Source organism: Mirounga leonina, unplaced genomic scaffold, assembly GCF_011800145.1.
Source record: "Mirounga leonina isolate KUSES-001 unplaced genomic scaffold, KU_Mleo_1.0 Mir_152, whole genome shotgun sequence".
Classification (NCBI taxonomy): domain Eukaryota; kingdom Metazoa; phylum Chordata; class Mammalia; order Carnivora; family Phocidae; genus Mirounga; species Mirounga leonina.
This window is the reverse complement of record NW_023270380.1, coordinates 15221159-15237431: the sequence shown is the minus strand read 5'-3', so window position 1 is coordinate 15237431 and position 16273 is coordinate 15221159. Positions and strand designations below refer to the sequence as shown.

Here is a 16273-nt window from a genome sequence, read left to right as displayed (position 1 = left end):
ACCCATGCCTTACTCCCTGTCCCTTCAGGTACAGTTTTATTTTGCTTGAGATATGGAAACAAATGAAAAATTGGCTAGTACATGTTTTTTTCTGAGAAGAGCATAGTGTTGTTCTAGACGAGAACCATGCTAACATCCAGAATACCCTTTAGAAACATGAACAGTAATTTTTGTTCAGACCAACAAAAATTATAACCCCAGAAAGCAAACTATTACGGGTCTTCATGATAACATTGTTAACAAGAAGACAGAAGATATGCTTCTTTTTGCCAATACTACCCTCTAGTGGAAAATGGGCAACAGAAAAGAGCCTGTTTTGGAGGTGCAACTGCTCCTTCATTGGCTGCATACCAGGGCATTTACACAAAAGTGGGTCTATGTCCCTTTTTCTTCAGACATCCCTGGAGCATAAATATAATGAGCTGTTGATTATGCTTGTTGGCATCACGTTTCAATAAATTCTCTCATCTGAAATCATGCATTGTGCAAGAACTTGTTAGCTATGATAAAAGACTGTAACCCCAGAATGTGTACAATGTACTATAAAGAGAAGACTGCCACAGTAGCTGTGTTGATTTATTCCTGGTCCCGCCAGTGGCAAGCAAAGGAAAGGAGGAGAAGAAACAGTCCTGTGAGCCTTCAGTTATTACTTACATTTGTGGCTAATCAGTCTGTGAAGCCAGATTATAAAAAAATATCCACTACACATGCAGTTAGAAGGTGAATCTAGTGAATACTTTGCCAGGAAAAAAAAAAAGGCAGGGAGCACTGTACTCAGTACTATTAGCAACTATATGACAACTAGAAAATTATATGCCTTTTATCCCCTGAAGAATCAGATTATCCAATAGTATCTTGTACCATTAAGGTTGTAAGTATCCTTTGAGATGGGAAAAAAAAAAGAAGAAAATTTATAGGAACATACTGAGTTTACGTGACCTTGGGAAGTCATGTACAGAAAAATTACATTGTTGGGCTCCTTTTCTGACCTTCAGAAGTGACAACTTAGGGGTGCAAAAGGATTTCTACCCCTTTACGTACAAGATTCACTCATTAAATTAATTGATGCTCTTGAAAAGAGCAGGAGAAAGTGTGCATGCAAATGTTTTATATATTTACCCCCTGCCTGGAACTTCAAGATCAATACCCTCCACCACCCTCATTATCAGAATGGTGCTTTCAGGTTCTTGTTCAGATTCTAAAGGTCATAACTATAAAGGAAACTTTTTTATTTTTTGTTCATGGAAGTTTATGAAGACTGTATGTCAAAACACAGGAAATGGTATTTTTAGTTTTTAGTTTTGCTTACAGTTAAAGATCTCTTATTTTTCATGAAAGTCTGCAGATTTTCTCGTATTTACAACTCAGAAGTCAACTCTATTGTGAACATAAAAGCAAGTGCTTTTTGATTGTGACAGAATTATCCTGACCTCTTTGCAAAAAGAGGTGGTTATAATCAGTTAATTAGTGGGTTTCCAATTTACATTGTACAGGGAAGTTGTATCAGAACAGATATTAAAGACTAAGTAGAATAATTTTCTTCTTTTGTTTTTAATAGCAAGTGAGAAAAAGATGACTTGGGGAGTAAGATAATTAACAAATTCACCTTTAGGCTCAAATATGTCTAACCCTAAGTGCCCACAACAATGCAGAGTGTGGTAATTATGTTAAAATAAGTAAATTTAAGAAATATAAATTGTCCATGTTAATATGCATTATTTTTGAGGAAAAAATGATATGCATTTCTTTATGAAACATAAAATGATTGGGGGAGAAATGGTCTTGCTCTCAAGGGACCAGATTTATTAATTTGGCTCTGCCAAATAAGTAGATTACTTTAGGCAAAGTCACTACTATCTGCAGAATCAGTGTCTTTACCTGTCAAATGGCAGGTAAGTGACATGAAGTCAGGCCATCATTTTCCTGAGTAACAGCAGTAGCCCCAGTGCCTAGCACTGAGTAGTAGAAGTGGGAGGAACTCAATAAATATGTGTTTAGTGAGTGATACGACATGAATAACAATGCACTTCTATCACTGAGTTGTAAAAATAAAAAAGATGCATATAAATTAACTTGAAAACCTCCTGCAGTAAATCACCATTGTTTTCTGTCTCTGGGAACATCTAATTCTAGGTGTCATTCTTGTGGTGTACTATAGGGAAAACATTCTTTAATCATTTTATGTTTGTAAAAATGCAAGATGGCATCAAAGGCTGTTTCATAGTTTGCATTTGAAATGTGCTAGTCATCCCATTATGCTACGTATATCAAGAATTTTCAGTTGCAACAGAAACATTAAAGAGCTTTATTTGAAAAAGAACAGCAACACAACAAAGAAGCCACCATCCTTAACACCTGTCTCGTAGAACGGCACTTTTTATACAAGTTGCCCGTCCCTGTTTTCAAAATTCAAAACCACCTCATACCACTGGAGGTATCTTCTGGGAAAGTTTCGAGCAGCCCTCCCATCTCCAGAAGGCATAATTTTAGACCGTTTGCTCGAGTGGAATGGCCTCCAGTTGCAGTTCCGCACATGAATATTGTATAGGAGCTCTTCCAGCTTCCCCCAGGGCGCCACTCTGCAGTGAGAATAATGGGATTGAGAGGCTGGAAGGTTGACAGTGGCAAATGGGTTGTGTGATAGAAAGAGATGGAGCCAGTCTCCTAACTGTGTCCCCAACCCGCCGTCATGGGAAGCTCTAAACTCTTAATTGTGTTTTCCAGGATATGAATGATTATCCGCCCGTATTTAGTAAACGGATCTACAAGGGGATGGTGGCTCCGGATGCCGTGAAGGGCACACCCATCACAACCGTTTATGCTGAAGATGCAGACCCCCCTGTAAGTAAAGGACACGGATGCACACTCGGAAGTTTAGCGAAGAGAACCTTGCACACTCACACAGGACACACTTCCCGGGCAGCACACTCAGACTGAGTCCACTCTGTCCTCCGCCAGGCATTTCATGTGCGTTTGCTTGTAGTGCCCACCAGGACATGCACACTTCATGCGGTTATTACTGAACACAGTTAAGCAGATGCTTTCTATGTTGCTGGAATTCAGAATTTGCCACTTGCCAGTTTGTCCCGCACAAATGAATAGATGTGGAAAGAGTTCTCTGCATTTAGAGTCAGTATCATTTGGGTTCTTTATTTAGGACAGTGTAAGCTTAGTTGAGTTGGGTTAGGTTTTATCCTTATGCATCTTCCATTTTATTCATATATGACTATTTTGTTAGCAAACTCTAGATCAACGGATGACATAATGCTTATGTTGAATGTGTTAATTTTGGTAAGCTGAAATATTAATACTGTGTCTAGAACATATTTAATGCAGGCTTTATTATCCAAAATTTTACCTCTTTTGAGATATCCCAGATTGCCTTCCGAAATAGAGGATTTTCAATGAAAACATTATTACAGCAGAAGTGAGGTAAATTTTCCTTAATGTTACTACATTAATGAATGAAAAGTAACATATACAAATAATAGTACCTATATAAAATGCTTTGTATAAATAATTTGAGTGCTTTATAAATATTAATTATTCTCTTAATAGCCGAATGATGAAGATTTAAATTTTTTACTTTTGAGTGAGCTCCAACCATTAGTCAGTGGCTGATTTACTCTACAAAAATAAAATAAATATTAAATAAGCCATTTTAGGAGAACAAGAAAATAGAAAAAGACCCGAATTTTGTAAGCGATCTAGGACTTCTGTTTCATATTGTTAATATAAATAATATTTGTGTAATGCCGTTTATTTAATAAAAGGTGAATGGCCATCAGAACATTTTTCACCTTCAACTGTGATAGGCCATATAGTCTTTTGTGACTGTAAGGTCTTGAAAAATAATAATGTTCACATGAAAGCAGTAACCTTTTCACTCAGAAGCTCCTTTTCTCGAGTGTGTTAAAATGTCTTTGAACCTGATTTATTGCATTTTGGGAAATGTGATAGGCAAAATTTTATAGATTTGGACACACCAGTCGAGATGGTGAATATGACATTGGTGCTTTATCTGCTTTTTAAGTAAACTGTCAGAGGTAGAAACTACTTTAAATTAAGGGTACACATTCAGTTCTATTCAAGGCATATGTTTTGAACACCAAGTCTATACTGATTATTTTGCTAACCAGTTATTGCTCTCTAGACCTGAGAATCATGTAGGAAAAACAGAACTGCACGTAGAAATTATAACACACTCTACTAAATGAGCATAAACAGCACAGCATCTTAACATATTCATATTTCTTTCCTTTTTTAAAGATTTATTTATTATTTGAGAGAGAGAGAGTGTGTGTGTGAGTGGGGGCAGGGACAGAGGGAGAGAAGCAGACCCCCCCGCCCCTGCTGAGTTGGGGAGCCCAACAGAGGGCTCGATCTGATCCCACAACTCTGACCCTGAGATCATGACATGAGCCTCAATCAAGAGTTGGAAGCATAACCAACTGAGCCACCCAGACACCCCCAAATATTTGTATTTCTAAGAAATTTGTATTAGCACAGAATTGAAGGTAATGTTAAGATTAATGGTATTAATGATGACAGACTACATGTAGGTATGCTGATCACCTATGTGCAACATACCCCGAAGTGTTAGTATGGATGGCAAAATCCTCACTTTCCTTCTGGCACCCACCACTGTGGTTCCTGGTTTGACTTTCAGATCACCCCACCTATGTGAGAGAAGTTGTCTCGGTATGTTATCTGTTCCATAAAGAAATGCTACTACTTATCTAAATTATCTAGAGAGAAGCCCTGTTTTTACACCCTGAAGCTCTTTTATGGAAACTTACCAGGTTCAAATTTCATATTTCTGTTAAGAAGTTCCTAGGTTTGCATCCCGAGTAATAGTTTTTCACATTTAATATCTAATGCTGAATTTTCAGTAGATGAAAGGCAGATGCTAGTCATTCAACTGAAATACTAAGCATACTTATTTTAGCTAGTGAATATGTATTTTGTCAGACTCAGTTTTTTTATTAAGTTTTTTATTTTAGTTCCAGTTAGTTAACATACAGTGTTGTATTAGCGTCAGGTGTACAATATAGTGATTCGAATCTTCCATACATCACCCCGTGCTCATCACAACAGGTGCACTCTTTCATCCCCATCACCTATTTCACTCATCGCCCCACCAACCTCCCCTCTGGTGACCATCAGTGTGTTCTCTAGAGTTAAGAGTCCGTTTCTTGGTTTTTCTCTCTCTCTTTCCTTTGCTTGTTTCTTTTGTTTCTTAAATCCCACATATGAGTTGTTTCTGACTATATGGCCTATCACAGTTGAAGGTGAAAAATGTTCTGATGGCCATTCACCTTTTATTAAATAAACGGCATTTGTCTTTCTTTGACTGACTTATTTTGCTTAGCATTATACTCTCTAGCTCCATCCATGTTGTTGCAGATGGCAAGATCTCATTCTTTTTTATGGCTGATTAATATTCCATTGTGTATATATACCACATGTTCTTTATCCATTCATCGATTGATGGATTTGGGGACACTTCTATAATTTGGCTATTATAAATAATGTGGCTATAAACATAGAGGTGCATGTATCCTTTTGAATTAATGTTTTTGTATTTTTTGAGTAAATACCCAGTAGTGTGATTGCTGGATTGTAGGGTGGCTCTATTTTTAACTTTTTGAGGAGCCTCCATACTGTTTTCCGCAGTGGCTGCACCAGTTTGCATTCCGACCAACAGTGTAAGAGGGTTCCCCTTTCTCTGCATCCTTGCCAACACCTGGTGTTTTTTGTGTTATTGATTTTAGCCTTTCTGACAGGTTATCACACTCAGTGCTGAGCCTTGACACACCAGCAATCTTCTGCGTAACCAGTATTCAGCACTGAGTTTTCCAGTGATTGCTGACAAGCTGGATCCCTTCAGTTAGCAACTGGGCTACACCTACACCAATCAGAAATAAAAGCTTGATTCCATGAAAATTTTCAGAACATAAATTTCACATTACACAACTTTCAGAAGTATTATGATTGATTTTTCCTTTTATTACTTTATGTCCATGCCATAAATCCAGAATACATATTTTTTGGATGAGCTTGCAGAGTATTTTCTATTTGTTGCTATCATAAACATTTTGTAATTAGAAGATACGATGCAGGGCTCCCATGTGTATGTATGTACGGAAACACTTTGTGTATTTAATGATCTCTTGTCCAAACTAGAAGGGAAAGTCCTTGAGGACAGGAATCAAACCTTAACTCCAGTTTGCATGTCCACATCCAATGCTATGCTTGAGACTTTGTGGTCTGTTAGGAAACATTTGTTAAATAATTGAATAAATGAATAAATTAACAGTGATTTCTATACTCTCCAGAATTGACAAAGTACGCCAGCTATTCAGAAATTTAGTGATTTGGGATGTTGGGAAAACTTGTGCATCTCTAGTCTGGCCATTCGAGGGCTGTGCAGATAGAGCAGGTGGATGCATGTGCAAGATGGAGCCCAGCTTCTGTGCCCTCCTAGCCTGGGCATGGCCACGACTCAGCAGTAATAATTTTCACCTCGAGAGGCTGGCCACCTCATTTTCAAGGCATTGTGTTTCCTCTGAATGAAGGGAGAACCACCCACTTTTAACCTAGAGAATAGAAAAAACAAAATCCTTTGAAGTATCAGATGGAGAACCTGGGTAAGGTCTTAAAGCCAAAGAGAACACTGTTGCTGAATATAAATTAAGAATTATAAAATGCGTGCTGTGCAAAACTAAAGTGCTCTAGAGGGAGGGGAAAAAAAAAACCTACCAGGGACTTTTTTTTTTTTTTTCCCCACTGAATTAAAGATGTTCGGACTTTATTTTGTGACAGCATCGGCATTATGTAGCTCACCGGAGCTGTGAATAGGGAGTGACTGATCATTTTGGATATTAAAAACTGCTAACCTTTTCTTTCTGCTCACCAGAGACCTCTCACTCCAGAGTTACACAAAACAAAACTGCAAGTGTAATTTCCATTTGCATATTATATTCTTCCAGAAGCTGCAGGCCAAACCCCGAGATATGAGAGTTCTCTTTGTGGGCAGGGCAGGTGCCTGACAGAACAGTACCCCTTGTGAGCAGGTGGACGCAGAAAAGTTGGCATAAATAATTGAAGTTTACATTTTGCTCATTTCCAAGAAAGTATGAGAAATCCATGGAGGATCCTTTTCCTCATTCTTATATTATTCTTTCCACGTAATGCATTTTAGGAATTTATAGGATTACTGTTTAAAGTTAAGTAGTAATTGGAACATGTTCAATATTAGCAATTGTGACATTCTCATTTGCATATATTAGTGTATTGTTGACATTGAAGACTTCTTTTTTCAGATTTTGATATTCATTTATGAAATACATATACTCCATTAAAGAGATCAGTTGAGTATTCTCACTATATATTTTTTCAGAAACGATTTTTATAAAAGGCCAGTAATTACGAGTGTGTGGTGCTTTTTGCCTCTGCTGAGATTTTGAGAGCTATACTAGCCACTCAGAATTTAGACAAGCTGCCTGAAGAATTATTTCTAAAGTGTTTTCACAAGTGGCTTTAACATCCTTCTCAATCATTCAAGTTTCATTGGTCTCTAAGAGAGCAAAAAAGGTGGTCAGGTTTTCTTTCCTGTGATGCCTACCAGGTATTTTATTAAATTGACGTGACATCACCAAATAATGCTAAGTAATGATGGTGATCTTGTCAGAATAATTAACCCTCCAGTTAGTCACTCTGTTGCAATCTAGTAGCAGAGGTAGAACAGTAGAAGAAAAGCAATTAATTGTCTGCATGCATGATTTGCCACTTGCTTGCTTTGTGGGTGAGAGTTCAAAATATTCAGGGCCAGGAGTTTGAGATTGTATTTTTGTCTCCGTATAACATGAGTGTTCTGCATTCCTTTCCACTGACGTCTCTACAGATCTGATTTTCATCACCCACCACATACTGGCTTATGGGGTTATGCTGTACTGATTTAGATTATTGCTAGCAAAGTAGCAAAAACTTTGCTGTCGGAGCTCAGAGCCTACAAACCACGTTCGCTGACCTTGGAGCATACGGGGGAGTGCACACAGCTCAGTGTTTGGTTTTTTTCCTTCACATCAAAGCTGTCAGGGAATAGTTACCAAAAACTGTTTTTGCGACGCATGTCAGCTTGTGAAAATTGAGTTGATGTAGCCCCAACCTGCGTCCCTCTGGTCTCGAGTACTTAATTAGAAAGAAAGCACACAGACAGTTGGGACTTGATCTTTAAAATGACAATGAGCTATAATTAGATTTGAGAGTGTAAATGAGTAGAAAAGGGAAGGTTTTATGAGAAAGTTTATACACGATTAATGTCTAGAAAAGGCTTATCTAATGTTTTAAGAATCTGTGTCATTTTCTTTTTGTGGCTTATTGATTCCTTTCAAGAACAATTACATTGTTAGCATTACTTGAGATCAATATTAGATTTAAGTGTTTCGGAAGTAAATATTGCTCTTCTAATTAAAAACCTGCCATCTTACTAGGACTAAAGGGGCATTTTTCCTGTGTTATAAATGGTAACATCTGTGAAGTTTAGGTTTTTTTTGTTTTGTTTTGTTTTAGCCTTTACAAAAGTGTCACCCCGTGATATATCAGAGGCTTAACCAGTTTTTGTTTTTTGGGTTTTTTTTAGAAGAATAAGCCTCATGGGGTTAGGATCCCAGTACATATCAACAGAAGTTTTCCAAGGCAATTGAGTGAAAAATAGCAGGCCTTCTCTGGGACTCATCTAGAAGCCTCCCTTAGGCTTAAATCATGTGCTTTATTGTGAAGTGCTTGCCAGAGGAAATGGGAAAAGACCCTCTGAAAGAGTGTCTTGGCTTCTCATGATCTGGATTCTTGGCTTTAACACCCTCAAAGCCAAGCCACTGGTAATTCTTGGTCTTACAGTCCCTACTCCACCATTCTTCCCTATCCTTAAACAATAACCATATGAAGACAGTAGACCTATAATCCAATATGTGCCTGACACAACACAGATACCTCATAATACTTATTTAATGAATAAATCAATCAGAAAGCATTTATCATGGACTTAACAATTAAGAAAATGGCAAGACAGACACAGAGATCAAACCACGGGAGTGGGTATTAAAGATGCCAAGAAATGAGCTCTGTAAAGAATGGGGGAACAAATGTGTCCCAGTGATGTCTGAATCTACTCTAGATAGGAATTCAACTCTGAAAATAATATAGGGGATTCATTTAAGTGAAGGTAGAAGAAATAGCCAGAGGAAATGTATTCAAAAATTGCAGAGTCAAAAATATCCCTCTTCTGGGCATGAATTTGTGTGACATGATTGGAATATGTTTGATTAAATAAATGTTAGCTACCTTAAAGAAAAGCCCCCAAAACATCAGGGCTGTCTTAGAGACTCATTTGTAGACAGGAACTCTGACAAATATGGTTTTGTGAAACCCATTTTCTCATATAGAAAAATGGAAGCTTACTCAAGACTTACAGAAAGCAGTGACAAAAATCAGAGCTACGTAGTAGAACAATGACTTGTCTCTGAGGTGCAGTCTTTACTGGATGAAATAATGAATGAAAGCCAGGAGATTAGTTAGCAGCTTTGCTTCATTTAATCATTAAAAAACAAACAAACAAACAAACAAAAAAAACAGGTTGAACAAAGGAAACAGAAAAAGCAGAAATACATAAAGTCATTGAAATGGAAGAATTAATAAGTGATTGGGCAGGAAGCTGAAGATACAGATGAAATAAAAGCAAAATCAAACATGAATCACAGGCTCCTGGCTCAACTGATGAAGACATTGGTGATATTAGTTGGTAGAAATAAGGTAGATGGAGAACAAAGCTCTCCTAAGGAGAAAATAATGAGATCAAAGTAGGACAGAGTCCATTTTAAATGATTTCAGAACACGTACATGCCCCCACCTACAGAAGGCTACGCCATCCTCCCAGATCTGGGCAGGACCCTAGTGCCGGGACTAGCGGAAGCTTCTCTCCCACCCAGGATTATAGGTTCACCCAACAAGGGGGTGCATAATACCTCTTGTTGAGAGGAGGATGGAGGCAGATGACAGGAGGGGACCACGAGTCCTTTTCTCAGGTCAGCAACACCACGGAGAGGATGGGGCACATGCTCGGTGGCCATGGCTATTTCCATCTGATGCCAGGTGCACCTGGCTGCATTAAGAGGGCCAGGGATGGGTCCAGCAGAAAATATGGGAGTAAGAATGCAAGAAAAAATGCAGAATGGAGCCACCCGGATTGAAGTTGATGCTATGAGAGTAATAAATACATTCTCCAAGAAAGAAAACATAATCAGATAAGCTAAAACCTGGGAAATAAATCCTCAGGTTTGGGCCCTCTTGAGGATGGGCCAGGGGCTGAGGGGGAAGAGAAGGACTGAGGGGCAGAAGAGAAATCTGCTAGGCATGTGGTTCAGAGCAAAAGAAGTATTCAATGCAGAGAAGGAAATTGAAAGGTAGAGGATTTTTTTAGCTGAAGGAGAGGCAGAAGGGAAGGGGGAGAGAGAGAGAGAGAGACTCAAGCAGACTCCCCACTGAGTGTGGAGCTGGCCGGGGGCTCAATCTCACGACCCTGAGATCATGACCTGAGCCCAAACCAAGAGTTGATCACTCAAACTACTGAGCCACCCAGGCACCTCTGTTTTCTGGTTTTTAACACTATAGAAGCATGAGGCTATATTAATTGTCTTAATTTTTAGGGGTTTTTTTGTTTGTTTGTTTGCTTCTGCTTATGAGATTCTCTATTCTTTTTTTTTTTTTTTTAAAGACCCTATTTATTTATTTGAGACAGAGAGAATGAGATACAGAGAGCATGAGAGGGAGGAGGGTCAGAGGGAGAAGCAGACTCCCCGCTGAGCAGGGAGCCCGATGCGGGACTCGATCCCGGGACTCCAGGATCATGACCTGAGCCGAAGGCAGTCGCTTAACCAACTGAGCCACCCAGGCGCCCGAGATTCTCTATTCTTAAAATTAAATGTTTCACCAGTATATATTGAGAAATTCTTTTGTCTGTATTAATTGTGTCTGGTATATAATGGCCCCTTTCAACCTGCAAACTCATAGAGTTCATCACCCCAGGATAGTTTTAAATAGTATAAGGGCTCCAAAGTGATTGGGTGGTCTCGCCTCCTAAAGCCCCTACTGACCAGCCATGAGTAATTCACCCTGACTCTGTCCCTGGAGTTCCCGCATTTGTAAAAGGAAGACAAAACAACATAATTGAACTTTATACCCTGTGAATAGCAGCTGTACATTGTCCCTTCGCTGAGCAACCACAGTTCTATTATTTACTTCTATCAGTTTGACTACTTAGATACTTCATATAAGTAGAATCATGCAGTATTCATGCTTCGCTTCCTGGTTTATTTCAACATAGCATAATATCCTCAGGGTTCATCCATATTGTCACAAATGGCAGGATTTTATCATTTTTTAAGGCTGGATAATATTCCATTATATATATATATATATATATATATATATATCACTTTTTTTTTATCCACTCGTCCACTGATGAACATTTAGGTTCTTTCCTCATCTAAGCCATTGTAAATAATGCTTCAGTGAACATGGGAGTACAAGTATCACTTTCAGATCCTGATTTCAATAAAAAATAATCCTGGATGTATACCTAGAAGTAGGATTGCTGGGTTGTAGGGCAGCTCTATTTTTAATTTTTTGATGGACCTCCATACTGTTTTCCATAGTGGCTGCACTTTTTACATTCCTATCAATAGTGTACAAGAGTTCCAATTTTTCCCCATCCCTGCTAACATTTGTTATCTTCTGGATTTTTTTGATAATAGCCATCCTAGCTGGTGTGAGGTGATATCTCACTGTGGTTTTGATTTGCATCTACCTGATGATCAGTGATGTTGGGCATCTTTTTGAGTGTCTTTTAGCCATCTGGATGTCTTCTTTGGTGAAATCTCTATTCAAGTTCTTTGCCCATTTTTAACCAGATTATTTTTGTTATTGTTGTTCTAGAGATCTGCCATACAACATTGAACCTATAGTTAATAACACTGCATTGTACACTTAAAAATATGTTTAGGCGTACCTGGGTCATTCAGTTGTTAAGCGTCTGCCTTTGGCTCAGGTCATGATCTCAGGGTCCTGGGATCGAGTCCCACATCCAGCTCCCTGCTCAGCGGGAAGCCTGCTTCTCCCTCTCCCACTCCCCCTGCTTGTGTTCCCTCTCTCGCTCTGTCTCTCTCTCTGTCAAATAAATAAATAAAATCTTTAAAAATACATACATTTAAAAAGTAGATCTCATATTAAATGTTCTTACCACGATAAAAAAACAGTACTTTTTCAGATCAGTATGAAGATTAGATGATAACATTTGTGTGTAGCAACTAATGCCTGTCATATAGTAAATATTCAGTAATTATTCTCTATCATTGTTTTTATATTTACTCTGGTCTTTTCCAGGCTTTGAGTCTCTGATATTTGTCTTCTATATTTATTGTTTGTATTCTGATACCTTCTCTCTTTTCTTTTTGTCTGTGTTTTGGGAGAACCTATAAAGGTCAGAGGTCTAGTCAGTTGAGCAAGGGTTGGGGGATGAGTAAGATGTGGGGCAGTGGAGAAAGAGCTGGGCCTCTGAACCGTCACTATGACCACTTTTCCAGCTTCATCTCTTCTCAGGGTGTGTTCACAATAGAAGAACCGGAGGTGAGTGTTCTATACTCGGGTTTCTGGTTGACCAGACCAACAGGACAACTGCGTGGGACAGGTCGTGTGGCTTCAACCTGGCTCCTCCACCCAGCACGATAATGTAGGGCTTTTCACCCCCATTCTCTCCCCAGCTCCAAGCTGTCCTTACTGCAGAGTCAAAGAATCCCAAAGCATTCAGGGAAATCTCCATGCCAGGAGTATTATCAGCCATACTGGGGACTGACACGTCAGGGAGATTCCCATACAGCCATGATCATTATTAAGAGTGAAATATCCTGAGAAAGTCTAGCACAGCAGGATTTTATGAGCACATAGCAATAAGAATGAAATGCAATGACCTAAAACTCAGTGAACATAGGAAGAAAGAGAAAATAATATCATTATATAAAATTATTTATTTATTTATTTATTTATTTGACAGAGAGAAACACAGCAAGTGAGGGAACACAAGCAGGGGGAGTGGGAGAGGGAGAAGCAGGCCTCCCGCCGAGCAGGGAGCCCAATGCGGGGCTCGATCCCAGGACCGTGGGATCATGACCTGAGCCAAAGGCAGACGCTTAACGACTGAGCTGCCCAGGTGCCCCTGAAATCTTTTTAAAAAGCAAAAATGCATGCAATATACAACAGTTAGGTTTTCCTCCCATAATGCTGCACAGTAAGCAATACCAGAATACCACTAGTTCATTATAACAAAGACATATATTCCTATTAGTAGATGTTTGAGGCAGCTAAGGGTTGGCTGGCCTTGCTTTCAGGCTGAAGGTTAGCCTCAAGTCTGGTCCACATGCCTCTTTCTTCAGGGACCCATGTTTAAACTAGCCTGCTCTGTGCACAGGGAAGGACAGGACCACGAGAGAACTTGCCTAACCACACGGTCACATGTCCAGTTGTATGTCCTGGTCTTTCACAGTCCGTTGACCAAAGCAAGTCCCACAACCACACCCAGAATCGATGAGGCCAGAAGTGGAGGAAGAAGGAGTGGGCATTTACTGAACAGTTGTGCAATGTACCACAACAGTCTAGTTAAAAGATATTCCTTAAATTCATTGAAATGGTTGCCTTTGAAGAAGAGGTAGGAGTGAGGTGTGAGGATAAAAGGACATAAAGAAATGAGAAGTAAATATGCCTTGATCCACCGATGGCAATGTTTCATAAGCTGTGGATTATATTTAACTTAAATCTCTATCCTTATGTTCAAAACAAAATAAAAATCCCCCAATATTTATTGCATGTGTGTGCATCCAATATTAATTAAGGGTATTGCATGAAGTATTAAGGACTAACATTGTCATGTTTCTTCGCCTTGGAATTTCAAACTTGAAGAGTTGGAAATCAAGTTAAGTAGAAATGACAAACCATAACAAACTCTAGGAAATAAATCTTTAGGGTGCTCTGAAATTAGACAAAAGGGAGCTTGCTTTTGTCTGGAAAGTCAAGGAAGTTTCTGGAAAAAGTGACGGAAAGCTGAGATCTGAAAGAAAAGGAGGTGTTTCCAATGCAAAGTGACATGGCAGAATTAGACCCTAAAGTTGGAGGAAGAAAAATAATTTTCAAAAACCAAAAGGAGGTAATTTTGCCAGGAGTCTGGAGAGGTAAAGCTGAGTCAGAACCTGTAGAGTCTGATAGGCTTGAAGATAGTGCCAAGATTTCCTTGCCTAAGAAAAAAGGAGGTTTTAAGGCAGAAGGGACAGGATCACTAGTTATTAGCTCTCCTTTGGTTTCCCTATTTTCAAGTTCCTTTGGGTTTATGAGTTCCTTTTTTTTTTGAGGATAGTTGAATGTGTGCCCACTGTTATTTTTAGAAATTTCTACAGTGTATCTCAATGAAGAAATTTTACAAGGAACGTATTACTTGTTACTTGATGTCTTGAGAGGATTGAGTTATGTTTACCTTTGAAAAACGTATTTCCCAAAAGATTTAGAGTTAAATTAGCCTGAAGCAAATACTTCTTAGGATCTTGAATAGTTATGTTGATACCACATCGGTAAAAACTGAACAGCATGCATATTTTATGTTATATTAGGTCAATGACATCGGCACAAGGAACTTGTCCGTGAGATGTTGACTCACTCTGTTGTCAACACCTGGTAGATACTGCAGGTATCAGACAGTGGGGAGGGGAGAGGAAGAAAGAAAAGCGCATGTCTTCTCAGTGGTCACGTGGAGAGTTTGACTTTCCTAATGTCTTTTAAGGATACCTTAGCATTCGATCAGATCCACTAAAAAAGCCATTATGACTGCAGAAAACAATACAAACCACTTTGCAGTAATCCCTAATGCTAAATCATACTTGGGAGGTTTGGTGAATTACACTGTTATAAAATAAATCAGATTAGTTGCTTTCGAAGACATTGGGAAAAAGGATTTTGGAAACCACATCAGGGAGAAGAATCGTTGTATACTTGAAAACAAATTACTTAATGTTTGTGTGTAATGGTAATAATAGGTTTAGAATTCCCTGATATAATGCTATTGCCGTTATTATGAAGAAAATTGTGTGGGTCTGAATAAGTAATTTCTTGATAATTGTGTATATAAGAAAAATTACTAAATCAAGATATCCCCTGATATTAAGAACTTAATTATTTTGGTCCATTATAGGCTCATTGAAATTCCCTCTGTTTGCAAGTTTGGAACATCTTTCATACAGACCTGCAATTACCTTCTGTAGTAATTAATTACATTCTCACCATCATTAAGTCAAAACATATCATGTTTAATGCTCACTATAGAAATGGAAGTCAAAAGTAAAAATGAACTGAGTAATAAAGAAAATGAATGAAATCTTAAGGTTCTATTTTCTTGATATAAATTTACATTTATTCTGCCACATTAATTATACCCACGCTGTTGTATAATAAATGTGTTATTGTTTGATGTAAAAAATCGACTATCAGCACTATGATGATGGGATTTTTTTTCTTGTCTGTATGTTCCCCTCATCTAGAAAAAATGCCTGGTTCAGAGTGTCACTGTATCACCACAGTGCTGTCTATGTGCTGAATACATGACCTTTCCAGTAGTATTATCTCATACTAATATTTATTGAGCCTTACACGGTCGAATTTAGTAGAGAAAAGGACATCACAAGGTTGACATGTCTTTCACATTTTGGAAACCACACTCTATTTAAATAAGTCACATACTACCTCAAATCATATTTGGAAAGAAGCCTAATACATGAACAAACAAATCAATTAATTCATTTATTAATAGGTGATATTAAATCATGTCCTTCCTGAGGGCAATTAGGGTTGGCAAACATCCCAAGTCCTTTAAAGCTATTGACTAATGCCACCAGGGTTGGCGTTTCTGTTTAACCGGGAAAAATGATATTGTACTGCAGCTACTTTACTTCTTTAAACCTCATCTCCAAGTAAGAATAATAAGAACATTGTACTGGATTGGTACTTGGCTTTGATGAAGAATGAAAGCACTTAGCCAATGTCAGGCACGTAAACGGTAGTTGGTATTTCCTCATCATAATCCTTCCTTTCAGGGAGATGTCAAACTTCCCGAACTCTGCCTCTGGTTTGGTACAGTTCTTATCTGCTCAGCATTTATTAACTTTAAGATATCAATCCC

General features: G+C 38.4%; 1 protein-coding gene across 8 annotated transcripts in view; it reads left to right on the top strand.

The window, feature by feature from the left end:
• Nucleotides 1-16273, top strand: part of PCDH15 (protocadherin related 15) — a 789625-nt gene that overhangs the window by 603248 nt on the left and 170104 nt on the right. For all 8 annotated transcript variants that reach the window (XM_035008612.1, XM_035008611.1, XM_035008610.1 and 5 more), the window contains one exon: nt 2725-2841. In XM_035008612.1, the coding sequence (XP_034864503.1) occupies nt 2725-2841 (117 nt within the window). The remainder of the gene's footprint in view (nt 1-2724; nt 2842-16273) is intronic.